This window comes from Larimichthys crocea, chromosome VII (assembly GCF_000972845.2).
Source record: "Larimichthys crocea isolate SSNF chromosome VII, L_crocea_2.0, whole genome shotgun sequence".
Classification (NCBI taxonomy): domain Eukaryota; kingdom Metazoa; phylum Chordata; class Actinopteri; family Sciaenidae; genus Larimichthys; species Larimichthys crocea.
This window is the reverse complement of record NC_040017.1, coordinates 20,468,590-20,483,642: the sequence shown is the minus strand read 5'-3', so window position 1 is coordinate 20,483,642 and position 15,053 is coordinate 20,468,590. Positions and strand designations below refer to the sequence as shown.

Genomic DNA, 15,053 nt, shown 5'->3' with positions numbered 1-15,053 from the left:
ATCGACATTGTTCTGGAGCACTACAGTAACTCTGACTCTGTACTGCTGCTGTGGAGCACTTCACAGGTCATTACTGTTTTTTGAGTAGCCTGTTGATAGGGTGTGTGGGGGGTGTTAAATATTCACATTGTGCCCACTTCTTCGGTTAGCACCACCTGACTTAGTACAGCAGCCCTGCAGGAGTGATTTCTTTTCATCTCTGCAGGACCAGACTACACTCCTACACTGGACGGCAGTGATTAAAAGCGTGCACTCCAGTTTGTCAAATCTCAAAACTGACCTTTACAATCGAGAGCGTTTACCAGTAAACAAAATCAGAAACTACAGAACAGGGCTAATAGAGGAGCTGTAAAGCACAGTTTGTGTAGAAACCATGTTATTAGGGTGCGAGCACCGACCAGAGTGAGCTATGGTCGGAGCTAATAAGCTTTAATTTCACATGAATCATTTCAATCCCCTGGCCTTTGAGTCTTATCAAAAGTAAGCGAATTGCTTTGATGATTATTATTATTTAATCAAATTAATTATTATTTGAGAGGTTCAAGGTGTTCCTCATGAAATGTGTCAGATAAATGCGTCGCCAGTATGAATGTGGCAAAAATGGCAGCTACTACGACACGTTTCACTGATATGTATGAGGACCGATGCGCACGTGTATCATGTCCAGATAGCCATTTTGAATTAAGTGTTGATTTTTAGTTGATTTATAAGCATTATACTTTAATCGACTCTTCCTAAAGAATGAACCGAATGGACATCAGATCATCTCAAGATCTAACCGGGAGTTTTTTATCGAATGGTGTGTCCGGATCATGCCGTTGAATTTTGTTGTGTCACCATGACACAGATAGTTGTTGTAACTTCACGTTACATTGTCAAATATGCCCCAAACTTCACAAAAATAGCTACACATCTACATGCCAAGATTCAGTCATAGTGCCACCTACTGACAACAGAAAGTAGGCCTTGAGTTTTACACAAAGCTTTCACACTGTCGTCTACACCTAGTCTGTTTTGCTTAGGAAGGAGCAAAATGACCCTGAAGTATATTTACATGTTCAATAACACCCGCAGTCGCATCATGACGTAGCCTAGTGTACGTGTAGTCAGACTGTCTGAACACCGCGGCTGTCTTTATGAATTCTCCTTCATCTTTCCTTGACCTCATGACATTTTCCATCAAGGTCAAGGAAGAGTGGTTAGGAAAGGACTTAGGAGGTCACTTTTTTTTTACTATTAACCTGCACCCATTAAGTTTAATTAGCAAGCCTTCTCCAGCACCACACAGCGGCACAGGAAGTGATATCTAACTCATATATTATAAGTGTAGTGCTCAGAGTGTAAGCACCTGTTTATCGCTGCTTGCAGCTTTAATTATCATTGATTTCTTCCCATATGGATAAACTGACTCCAATTTAAAGCCACTGTGCTTTTATCTTTGGCTGAAGAAGCACACAAAATAGAGATACCTGATGTGAATCTTTATTTAGGTAATATGTTGACTGATACCACTTAACTCTCACACATAGCTTTATAACCGTAATGGAGAGTGACATGTTAAAAATGTTTTCCTGACAACTGTGATTAAATGTCCTCTTATAAAAGGAACCCCGTGCTGAGGGAGTTCGACTATTCTATTAAAAACCACTCATCTGCATAACTCCCAGTGCTGATTCATGATCTTTGAAGGCACACGCTGAACCTTTCTTACTGTGTCTGAAAAACACTGTGCTGTTAAATCTCTGGGCGATATGTTATTGAGTTACTGTGGTTGGATAATCACACCAGAGACTTGAATGAATAAATCTAATTAAATAACTTTCTTGCAGGAAGAATTCATAAGAAAAATCACTTGATATAAAGTCTGTGTTGATGATTAATAGGAAAATACTGTTTGTTTCATAATCACAGGACCAATTAAAAGTTTGGACACCACCTGAATAAACAGTGTCACCAGCAAAGCTCCCCCACACTATCACACCGCCATGCACACTCAGTCTCAAAGTTCAGTTTTCCACTAGTCTAATGTTCATTTCTTTGGTTGTTTTGGCCCACGCAGTCCTCTTCTTTTGGTTTCTTTACAGTAAATCGACCATGAAGTCTTGATTTACGCAGTCTTCTCCGAACAGTTGATGTACAGAGACGTGTCTGCTACCTGAACTCTGTGAAACATCTACGTTGGTGCTATTAATTGGGGATTTCTAGGCTGGCAACTGTAATGACTTTATCCTCTGCAGCAGAGGTAACGTTTCGTCTTTTTTTTGGTGTGGTCCTCAAGACAGCCGGTTTCATCATAGCGTTTGATGGTTTTTGCAACTGCACTTTAAGATACCTTCAAAGCTCTTGGCCTGCATGTCTTAAAGTAATGCTGGACTTTTGTTTCTCTTGTCATGGTATGAAATGCTACAGTGGTCGGATAGAGCTTTTTACTGTATGCCAACACTACCTCTGAAAAAAACACAACTGATGGTCTTAAACACATTAAGAGGACGAGAAACTCGACTAATTAACTTTTGAAAAGGCACAGCTGCTAATTTAAAAGCTTTCCAGGTGACTACCCTCATGAGGCTGATTGAGAGAATGAAGAGTGTTTAAAGCAAAGGGCACTTTGAACAATCTAAAATATAAAAACGCATTTTGCTTTTTTTTTGTTGACAACATATTATTTAGGTCTTTAGTTTTAATCTACAATGTAGAAAGTAATTAAAAATTGAAACTACTGAAAGACAAGTATTGTTTCTATTGCTCTGTGCAGGCACCTGTCTATTTTATTGTTTCATTTTTATTCTCTAAAAAAAGGTTCAGGCAAAAATAAAGAAAAGCACTTCCCACATTAGTCCTCAGGGACATTGAAGTAAGAGTAATGAGGAAGGGTAGACAGGAAGGCAGAAAAGAAGGAAAGTGTTTCAATATCTACATCTTTGCTGTCTCATTAATCAATTTCTTTTTGAGGAATGTATTGGAGAGAGCAAAAAGGAAGCTGAGCACGCCTACATATCTGTGTTTGGCTCATTTGTAGTCTTGTCAGGTTTTGTTTGAAATGTGACGGCGGCTTTAAACAGATGTGGAAAAGATTGGAAAATGTTGGAATTTTATTTCAAGTGATGCTTTAAATGCGCATAAATACACTGCAACGGAGAAGGAGCAGAGGACAAACACGGATATGCACATGTTTCGAGCTCAGTGCTCTTCCCCAGGCATCGCCGAGCACGGTGAAGGAGCACTGAGCTGGAACCACATCACATATCTGCATGTTAGATCTGAGCCAATCTTATCTTCTGCTCCCTTCTGTATGTGCTTCTGTTTATTCATGCTTGTCTAAAACATCTGCAACCAAATGCTCACCCTTTGCAAGGAGCATCCAATCTTTTTCACTGTAGAATAATATCAACATGGCGTTAAATGACTCGTCATAGTGTGAAAGAGTTAGTCATTACACCTCGATGAAATAAATTCATTGTAGTTTCTTTTGACTCTTTCCACCCCCCACTGATCAACGATGACTTAAAGCAACATTGGGTAACTTTTGTACCATAAAATAACGATGCGACAGATAATCAGGTTAATGGTGTCTCTGTCTTTGCAGGTGCGTTCACCCATGAGAAAGACGTAACCACCAACTGTTTTGCTGTTGGAGAAAATGTTTTCAGGTTTTTTCTCTAATGTCCTCTAGCTGTTCTGCACCAACTCTGTGATTTACAGAGTTTCCTGACTTTGTCTCAGAGTACTTTAGTAGAGTAAAGTGTTAGTGTTTGGACCACTAGAAAGAGGTTTTCAGGCCTGGGATGCAGAGCAATGTAATGCCAGAACCGGAGCTGGCAATGTAACTGGGCTCAGCAGCCTCTATGTACAAAACGAAAGACTGAAGGTGATGATGACGGAAGAAGCTAAGAAGAGAAAATCAGAGGACTAAATCTGGGACTGACTTTGATAGTTGATGGTGAGAGCTTTGTGATATTAAAGGCTGAAAAACAGACGCAGAGCTGGACACGTGTACGGCTGTTCGTATTTTACGACAGTGGCACTGCGCTTAATCGCAAAAATACAAATTTCTATGCAGTGTTGTTTTAATGCAGCTTTAAACAGAAGCTACAGTCCATCTGCAGACCTGCCACCATCACCATCATTCAGTGAAAGACTTCTTCCAGACAATTTAAACTTTCATTATGAACGTGTGAGCAAGCAAAATACACACTTTATTGTGCATGTGTGTAGGTGTGTGTGTGTGTGTGTGTGTGTACCATTCGACTGGTCCTCCATATGTCCCAGAGTTTCAATCTGCTCCACCAGGTCATTTGAGTTCCACTGACTCATGCCCAGCAGAATGGCGCTCTTCCCCTCCATAACATCTGCTGGGACACACACACACACACACACACACACACACACACACACACATAAGCAAAGAGGAGTAAGACAGTGCAGCAAAATCCCATTCCTCTCATTGCAAATCAATAACATGGCGACTCGTTGTTGCTGAGCTAAAGTCAAATAAATAAAACACCCCACACACCTACAGTTCACCCTGCTGGTGTTTTGCCACTCACATGTAGGATATCTGCCATTTTAGCCCACAATTTATCAGAGCGTGCACCCAAACAACACGGCTCTGATTTGTGCCAGTTGGGTGTGGTTACTACTCTATTTAAACTTGGCTTACCGAAGGGCACATGCTGCTTATCCCAACCTGTGCAGACAGCTTAATGTGCAGGAGTAAACAAAACTGCCACATGACACGGCAAACAGCAGGGTCTGCCTGGCAAACACATATCTTTCACATGGCTCGTCATGGCTGAACACAAATGAATAGCTATTGTGTTGCAAATGATGTAGATTTGCTCTGAATGATGTTTACAACGATTAAATACACCCCAAGGAGAGCAGTGTAACATGCTTATTAAGCTGGATTACCAGATATTCATCTGTTTCTAAAGTACACCATCCTCATTGTCAAACCTTCAGCCATGCCACGGTCTGCTGTTTGATTATTCGCTGATAAAGATTTAATGTCATACGTGCTGCATCAGCGCTGCCGGCGCTCCATTTAAAAGGCCTCCTGTGGAGTTTACACTGTAAACAAACACTGTCGTGTTTACATTCCCTGTTCGTGCCAAAAAACAGAGTGTGATATAATGAAATATGCACAATCTAGCACTTTACCGCCATTAACCACGGAACAGTAGGTGTGTCTTCATACATGATATTCAAACAAAACAAGTTCTTGCTGCTACAGTTTAATACAACATCGGTTTAGTTTTGCTTGATATCTCTGAACGTGACAGAATCACTAACAAATAGTTCCTTCAGAGCAGCAAACAGGTTGTAAACAAAACTTTAGCATTTGAAGAGAACACAAAGGTTAATGGTAGACTCATTGCCCAAACCATCCACCAGTTTGCAGCCCATTTTGTGTATAATCACTGGTAGATAATTGAAAGTCGACCTGTGAGACCTACGTGACTCTATTTTAGTAACATCTCAACAATTCAAGATATTAGCACTGCAAAATCTAAACCACAGTTTTCCTTTCAGCATGTTTCCCCACCCTTCGGCAGCAGCCAGATGTAGTAAAACCATTACATAGAGTTTGTTTCATGTCCCGACAGCTGCCTCAGTTGTTTTTATTCTCCCCTTTTTCAGCCACATTCCCACTTCCCCAAACCACTTCATTTCTTATAAAGGCATTTCACTCATTACCACTCTCCACCTGTCAACCAGAATTCCCCTCAGACTTTCCCATCATACTACTCACCTGACTCCCACTTCGCCCTGTAATCAGACCAGTCAGTAGGCCAGCTCTTTTTCCACAGTCAGTTGCTAGATTGCAAATGTCACTTCGTGTCTTTGCTTTCCAGCCTCTTGAATCTGAACCGTTTACCTGCCCAAAACCTGTGGATTCTTGACATGTTTTAACAGACACCTAAAAATTGTATCTGATATGTTCTTTTCACAAAAAAATGTTCAATTATCTTTGAAAAGATTTTTGAAATAACATCTACTCTTGAACCGCTACAACAGATAAAACATGTTTGCAACGTATGTGCAGTGGAGGCTTTTGCACGTTGAATATTGGACCAGGAGTAGCTTCCAAAGTATTTTGGATGTCACAGATCATGCTTGTAGTGCACCCCTAAAATCTGGATTTTCAGTGAGTACATCAAAACTTTTCATTTTCATCCTTCTAGTGTCAAACTCTGTACATACATCACTTTGTACAGTGAAGCTCAATAAAATCCACCTAAATTAAAGGTCCGGTGTGTAGGATTTAGTGCCATCTAGTGGTGCAATTGCTCCATTTTAAGACCCCTCGCCTCACCCTCTCCTTACTAGCGTAAAGGAGAAACTACGTGGTTCAACTTGAAAGAGGATCAGCAGTGTTTGTAGATATGAAAACTCATTCTAGGGTCAAAAAATGTTTTACTTTCAGGTGATACATATGATATACATGAATGAAAACATAGTTATGGAGATTATATTCCATTTCTGCCATATTGAAAACCCAAACAAAGGTCTAAACAGCCAGAAATTAAAAATTGGATGTTGACATACAGGCATAAAGACCACCGCACTGTCACGGTAAATGAGAAACTCTGTCTATATCTCAACCAGAAAGTCAAGCCAGGTGTGCTGTGTGGTTCTGTGTGACGAAAACGGCTGTCTCCTTGTCACAGAGTGTCATCCAAGACAGTCTAAGACAGGATGAGTCATACAGCAAGAAAAACCTTCTACCTGACAGACTTCTCTCGTCTCGCACACATGCCTGCCTGGCAGATCTGAAAGACTTGACACAGCCTGTCCATTTGGATCAAACAGCGGCCAGTCTTTTGGTCACAGTTTGTCTTTCGCTCTTTCTTGCTCTGTCTCCATTCCCCCTTTGGTGCCCTCTCTCCCCTCTGGACACATAATACTGAGCTAAATTAAATGATGCAGAGACATAACACACACGCTTGCAGATTTAAATATACACAGACAAGCAGAAAGAAGCCGGAGAGGAGAGAGAAAGAGACTAAAGAGAGGTGCATATTGGATCTGAACAAAGCGTTGCAGGATATAAAAAAGCCTGTGTTTGGGCTGGAGGAGAATGCAAAGCAGGCTTTACACCAAACCCCGAAAGCACAGGTTACTGAATCATCTCCTGCAGGGAGAGGTGAGAAGAGACACTCACAGCCAAAACAGAAGCTCCTCTGAGAAGCAAAACGTGTTTCAGTAAAGTAAAAACAACCTACACTACAGAACGCCGATTGGCGGAGATCATGTGCAGCACCGACAAATGAAATGCGCAAATAACCAAGAGAATAAAGCAAATCGAGTGAAACTAACCATATCTGCTGCTTTTGGAATATATCAGAGAAAAGCAAAAATCTGATTTCAACAACAGGCGCAAAGAGAAATATAGGTGTGAGATGTGCCTGGAGCCAACAGCCTCGAGGGAGAGAAAAGAGATTTAGAAACATCCTTCAGCCTGTCAGCTCACAGTGAGTAAGTGTCGGGGTAGAAGATCGAGGGACAGATGTCGTGATTGTTGTCAAAGTGGCCTCGGTTGACCTCCAACACTGTTGTTTTTTTTCCAATTTCTTGATCTAATCAGTTCCAGCTGTGTAATTACCTAAATACTAATTCAACTTTTAATGACACACTATGAAAATGATATTGCTTTAGAGTTGATCCTGTAAAATGGCACGAACAGAATGAGTCTGTCAGGAAAAGCTACCAATGATGGATGGCACTGAAACACAGAGAGTACAGCTCATGAGCAGACAATATATCTTTAACTAGATATATAAAAGTGAGAAAGAAAATGTATCAAAGTCATGATTTAAGTCTTAAATAGTATTCATATGAATTGCCTTTGGTGATCCTCTTAAATATCTCAACTCAAATCTATTGTTTATTGGAATCAGTTCAGGATTGGCTTAAATATTTTTTGTTCATGACATTCATTGTTCCCAGATGATGAATCCTACCTGTTGATGGCTTTGTCTTTTTTTCCTAGTAGCACAACGAGGTTCACATTCATGATTTTGGGTGAAATGCCTCAACAACGATTGGATTGATGGTCATGAAATTTGACTTTTTACCTACAACATCATTTTATTTTGGTTTCTAACCTCAGCTGTACTTTGTGTTTAGTGCTTATTAGCAAATGTTAGCACACTAACTCACTAAACAAAGTTGGTGACCATGGTAAACAATACACGGCGTACACGTTGTCATTGTAATTGTGTTAACATGCCAGTCCGTGCATTTCTATCTCTGATCACAGGTTCTCATGGATTAAAGTTTTTAGCTTTAGTTAACATTATTTTTATTGTGACTGTGTATCTCTCTCTGTCTTCCTCTCTCTCTAAACTTGCAGCAGATGGCCACCCACCACCTCAGTTATACTCAAAGTTTCTGCCTCTTAAAGGGAGTTTTTCCTTGCCACTGTCATCAAGCGCTTGCTCAAGGTGGAAACTGCTGAGTCTGTGTAAAATAAGAGTACAGTCTAGACCTGCTCTGTATGCAAAGTGTTATGATATAAGTATATAACTAAAAGTGCATTTGTACATTTTGGGGGAAGTGTGAGGTTTTTAGTATAGTAAAGAGATATTGAAGTCTCAGAGCTGCTCACATAACTGTAAACTCATAGTCTTGTTACTATTTTATAAATACAAAAATGTAAGATTTATTTTTTTAGTTCATCTATCATAGTTAAATTTGGAAACCACACAATTTAAACTATACAATAGTAACTATAGTATCTTGTCTTCTCTGTCTTTTTCGTCTCTCTTTTTGTCCTTGAGCTCTGTCATCTGGCACATTTATCTGAAAGCCATTCTGCAGCCCGCTGTTACAGACGAGTTTCTGAACCGTCTTTGATTCTTTGTTGTATTGTTTGCAAGCCACAGCACTTCAGCAAGTATATTTTTCCATCTTCTCTTGTGTACATATATATATGGCCTATATAACTTGCTGTTTACTTTGTGCTGTTAATAAAACTTTGATGTTCATTGCTTGTTTTATATTGCTTTTTATACTTTTAATCTCTCTGTGTTACCCTAATCCCCATCTGTATTTACTTATTAGCCCCTCTAGGATGATCATTAAAATTTCATTTCTTCTTTTATGTCTGTATGCAAATAAGATCCCTGTATTACTCTGTGCAGTTTCATTAAAATCACACACAGCAGCAGCTGATTTCACAACAAACCTTCAACCAGAGAGAGAAAGACGTTATCTGTGAAGTCTGCAGTAAAATGTCTGAGTTTCAGGTGGTTCAAATCCACTGTAGGGGATGTTTAGTGCTTGCAAAAGGTCTGTTTTTGTATTAGCAAGCACAAAATTGGGCAAACTTCCCCAAAAGCTTATATTTACATTCTCCTGGTCTGATTTCTCAATAAAATATTTACATAAATCAATGTCTGTTTGGCCTTGGAGGACCTGGATTTTGGACTTTACCACCAGAATGTGAAAGCAGTATAACTCAACCCTCCAAGATCTGGATCACCGCCAACATATAATCTGCTGTTGTCGAGGTGTACAGCATTAAATCCGCCTCCGTTGTTAAATATGTACAACAAACGAGCATGAATACGAGACCTCTGTCCAGAAAGAAGATACAAGTTGGCTGATGATACATGCAACAAAATATCAGTATAGATGAAAGACTGAGGTGAGTGAGGACAGGACGGAGACGCTGATGAACGTTGTTTTTCCACCTACAGCTCAATAATGTTTTGAAAATCAGTTTGAGCCATTTGTGTTTGATGTTGTATGTCTCCATGTGTCAGCCCTGTGACGATGAGGATAAACTAGTTATGGGAAATGGATGGATGGAAATTAAGATGGAAGTGGATGAGCAGCTAAAATAAAAACATCCAAATATCCTTATTGGATTATTCCTGCTCAGGGTTAGGAAAAAAAGATTCTCATATTAGAGCATAAAACGGGCCTTAGAAGTCAGGCCCGACCCGGCCCGTGCCCGATAAATTCGGCCTGAGCCCATTTGCAGCCTGACAATATTCAAATGTGCGCATATGGCATATCAGTCAAAAATGAGTAATTTGTGCAACGAATTTCCTGTCGTTTTGCTGTCATATTTCAACAAAACGTCGCATTTTTTGCACTTAACATTGCCCAATGGCTCATTATTTTCATTGTGTACATGGTCTAAGTTTTCCCACACCTCAGACCTTGCTTTCGCTGGCTCAACCAACACAAAGTCACCACAGGCTAACTTCCGTTTTACCTCCTCAGCATCCATTTTTGCACCTGTCTTGCGCAGATCGAAACGCATCACGTGATCGCTCATTTACCCAAACCCGGCCCGGGCCCGATTCAAATGATAAATGTAATTTACTATGTCATGGTGTGCATTCTACCAGTAAGTTTAATAATTTCCTAAAAACCTTTATTAATGACTTTAGTCAGAGAGACTTGAGTTTTCCATTTGTCATCCATGAACAGTGCAGAGTGTAATCCAGCAGCATAATAAACCAGCAGCCTTATAATAAATAGATGTCCCACTTGTATACAAACACGGTTTACCTCCCGTGGCAATTACACTGAAGCAGCAGCAGCCAATACCAAGAATTTTCCTTTCAGGCTGAATCTGTCAGTTCGTCTCATTATTTAAATTCATGTCATCAAATAACAAATCTGGATTAACACACATCAAATTTGTCAACGGCTCACGTCAATAAACAATGCGGAAATTGTATTGGCATTCGCTTCAGCAGCCTGAAGGCACACTCAAAAAAAAAAACCCTCATAGGTTTACATGTTCCAGACATAAACAGGGGTTGAGTGATTTTGTATGGTGAAGATGGGAGATTCCAGCAGTGTGCTGAGTAAAAGAGAGGTATGACTTTTTATTTATTATTATACAGGCAAGTGGAGGGCAACATCAGATTCTTTAGATGGAGTAAAGAAGATGAAAGCAATCCTGCATAAATACCCCCTGCTGCTGCAAATCGGTGGTATGAACGGCCACCAAAGAGCTGTAACACTTTACTGAAGAGCCCATTACACATTTAAAGATTTTTTTCAATGAGATGACACAGCACAGAATATTCTGCACTTCAAAAATATCTTTTTTGGCCTGTGAGCCTACTTTGACACGCAGTTTACTGTATTATCAGGGTTTAATGATAAAAAAGACATTTTATGAAGCTCTTTATTCAATTCCCAGTTTGCAAACAGGCTAGAGAAATCTAAATATTGTCTTCACATTGCACAAATAACAAAACTGACAGATCCAGAGTTTTCCGGGGTGAAGCGCAGCGTTCATCTTGTTGAACAAATATTTAAAATGCAGTCTTCCATCCTGCTGAGATTTCTCAGCAAACTGATGAAGATGAAACGGTGCTATTGGTAAAATCATGAAATGTGAACAAAATGCTAAGAAGGGTCTACAGTATTAAATCTTGCCCAAATTATTCAGTGAACAATCTTTTTGTGCAGTAGAAACATCAAAGAAATGAAATGTGTAAATGAGTAAGTGGTCAAAAGAAAAAGCCTGTATTGGTTTTCTAAAGTACATCCTCTGAGACTTTGCAGCATTTCTGCATGTGTCAGCTTCACTCAGCTTCAAACAGCTCAATGGTAGAAAAGTACATTCAACAAAATAAGAAATGCGACCTTTTCATAACAAGATTACTTTGCCGGATTTTGCTTTTCCTCTTTCAATGTCTTATCTCCTTTCTTTGGTTTGAACACACATTTGAGAGCTTCTGTGTCTGGATCACAGATAAACTGAGTTTCAGCTGTCAGTGGAGGAAAACAAACGTTTCATATTCGACAGTAGAGGTGACGCTACAGGTGGACGGGTCATGAAGCCGCTCAGTATCTTCACTTTGATCTTTCGGTGTGTCGGACTAAGACTCGCTGCTCTGTCAGTGGACTGTGATACACTTCTGTTTTCATCATCACTGCAGGCCAGCTCGAGAGGGCTGTGAGAATGTTTGGTGGTGGTGGTGGGGGGGGACTTCTGGTTTTGCCAGAGGCAGCTGTGCAGATGTCAGAGGAGCTGATCAACAGAGATGACAACATCAAACCATCCAGCCAAACAGCTGTGCTGCCTCCGCACCATGTCGCACAAACACCGGCTGACACAACAATATCTACTGACAGAAAGACACTGATAGAAACAACACAGAGATGTTGATGGATTTCTTATCCACTTCTCTGTTCTTCAATAAGATTTACATTGTTGATATTTTACAGGAAATCTGTGACGTCACCCACAGGTTTTTGAAGAGCCATTTTGAAGCTCTGGCCTGTGGCTCTGGCTGGCTGTCGCCATCTTGGCAGTCCTGCCAATCACTATAGCATGGATCGGCTGGAACAGCAGGCTGAATGAACCTGGGTGCTCAAACAAATCATCTGTAACTACCCGTCAATCAAAGAGTCCACGCTGTTAATCCTGCATAACTTTAAGCCTTAATATAATTTGAAGAGGTGGATTCTATAAAAATTCAGACTCAGTACAGTTGTCATGAACAGGGAAATTAGCTATAGAGACCAAAACTGTTTTTTGTACCAGGCTGTAAACGTGTTTATTTCTGCTGTGAAGTTGGACATTTTAACATGGGGACTTATGGAGACTGACTTGTTCTGTGGTCAACCTTTAGTGTCTGTTTGAGGAACTACAGTTTCCTTGGAGGTACCACTTTTTTTCTGGTACCAAACTGTGTTCTTAGCAACAGAACTGTCAAAAATCAAAAGTTGGTGTCTAATGCTATTCTTCTTCATGGTCTTTTATTTACAAGTCAAGTGATTCTTGTCATGTCTGGAACCATCATGTTATCTGTTATCCTCCTGTCTTATCTTTCAGGTCTCCGCCTTCCTCTGCTCTCTGATTACCTGCCTCCCTCATGTGTTTCACCTGTGCCTGATTGTTTCCCCTCCACTTTTCCCTCTATTTAGTATCAGTGCTCCCTTTGTTTGTGGCCAGTTCGTCTTGTCATGTACAGCGTCTCTTTGTCTAGTATTCTTGTCCGTTGATTACCTGATCTTCAACCTCAAGCCTGTTTTTTCTGACCACGATTTTTGCCTTTCGGATTTGTACTGTTGCCTGTATTTGTGTTTTTTTAGTCGGACTAGTAAAACCTTTTTGAACCACCACTTTGGTCTCAGAGTCTGCATTGTGAATCCTTCTGTGAGCCCCTCTGATAATTCTTTTCTGCAGAATTCACAAATTTTCCCCAAAGGGTTTCCCAACATCGGCTATCCTTATTACCTCAATATGGATTTTCTTTTTGCAGTTTCTTAATTAAACCATAATTTTGCCTAAATATATATTTTCAAGAACTGACAGGTGACGTTACAGATGGCTTGTTGAGCACCCAGGTGTTTTTCAGCCCGCCTCAGGTCCACCGATGCTGATTTTTAGATTAGTGCAGAGGTGGAAGAAACAAGACTACAAACATGGCGGCAGAGAGAGATGCAGATTTTGAGCTTCAAAATTGATTTTTACAAACCTACGAGTGTTGTGTTGTTAGTGTTGTGGACACCATCATGGATAACATCTCTTAAACATTGTTCCATGTCAAATCCAATTAGCTGGGTTATAAAATGCCAGATACTTGTGGACTGCACTTGTAGATGCATTTTCATTTAGCAAACACAAAGCTTTGTTCTTCATAGTCTTTGATCAGCTTGAAACCGCTGCCACTACCCATGTGCACTGGAGAGTCTCAAGAAAGCAGCAGAACAGCATCAGAATACAACCATTTCTGAACACTTATAGTTCGCAGGATGATCCCCTTGAGATGCGTCACCTTGTTTTCAAGAAGCACTTGACACATTTTACATTTCGAAAATAATAAAAGACACAGTGAATGAGCGAGAAAAACATTAAAAAGGAAAAAAGTTACGATGAGAACCGAAAAAAACTACCAGACACATTATGTCACGTTATGTGCAGCTGAAATTGAGAGACTTGCAGTTAACAAGCGACTGTAGTGTGCCATAATTACAACAACCCTTTTATGACCTTGTTCTGGTTTCCCTTTTAAGGGAGGCATTCTTCATACTGAGGAGCAAATGTTTATGTTTGGAATAACTTGCTCTGTTGCCTTTTTCTGCAGAACCAAGCTCCACTCCCCCCCTCCTCAGACAATAAAGTCACACAGCAACTGCAAAGAAATGAAAACACCTCCTCCTCCTTTATTCTTGTTATTTTTCATCTTTCAATGTCACATGAAGCTCCTTGAAGCTTTCATGCAACTTGGAAGGATAATGCAGTAGGATAATTTGTTTCAAAATCTAGACCTAAAAAAACATTTCCAGCCTCCTACAAAGTCTTTCCAGTGTTGTGCATGTGAGAAGTTTGGTCTCTGTAAAACAAGCTGGCAAATAATAATCCAAGAGATGAAAAATAAAAATAAAAATAATAATAAAGATTGGAATAAAAACCTTCACCACAAAAATCTGGAGTTCAGGTCAGGTTACAACTTGACAGGATGGATATGTGAAGCTGCCCAATTAATAACTGAAATACAATAAACCAAACCAAAACAATACAGATTCATTGTTTGATCAGAGGCTTTGTTCCCAAAACCTTTACACTCTATGTCCCAAGGCTGAAATATCTGAAAACTAAATCTGTTCCCATTAGTTCTGTTATGGAGGTATATGTCTGCTTGTTAAGTATGAATCTGCAACGAGAAGCTGGTTATCTTAGCTTAGCATAAAGACTGGAAACAGGGGGAATCAGCTAGCGCTTGGCTCTGTCCAAAGGTAACAAAATACAACTCGAACACGTTATATCATGTTTGATTAATCTGTATGCATGAAATTATGAGAAACCATGAGACAGCAAGAGAGAAGGAGAGAAAAAGGAGTGGTCGAGCAATAAAAAGTGACAGAGCGATGGATCAGCACTATAAAAAGTTATTTTCTGATTGTTTCATAGCAGTTACGTTCAGCACAAATAAAGACAAACCCAGCAGTCCTCGCCTCACACCGCAACGCCTGATTTGGTCTTAAAAACAGCCTTAGATGTAAAGATTATTGCCGCACTCATGGCTGGTCATTCAATATGAAGCTTCGGCCGACAGCTTTTTAGCCAA

At 40.0% G+C, this 15,053-nt stretch overlaps 1 protein-coding gene across 2 annotated transcripts in view; it reads right to left on the bottom strand.

Annotated features, from left to right (window-relative positions):
* pitpnm3 (PITPNM family member 3) overlaps positions 1-15,053 on the bottom strand; it is a 91,754-nt gene that overhangs the window by 54,686 nt on the left and 22,015 nt on the right. The window contains exon 3 of one of the 2 annotated variants that reach the window (XM_027280713.1): positions 4,242-4,352. In XM_027280713.1, coding sequence (XP_027136514.1) covers positions 4,242-4,352 — 111 coding nt within the window. The remainder of the gene's footprint in view (positions 1-4,241; positions 4,353-15,053) is intronic. The other variant, XM_027280714.1, reaches the window with a different exon arrangement.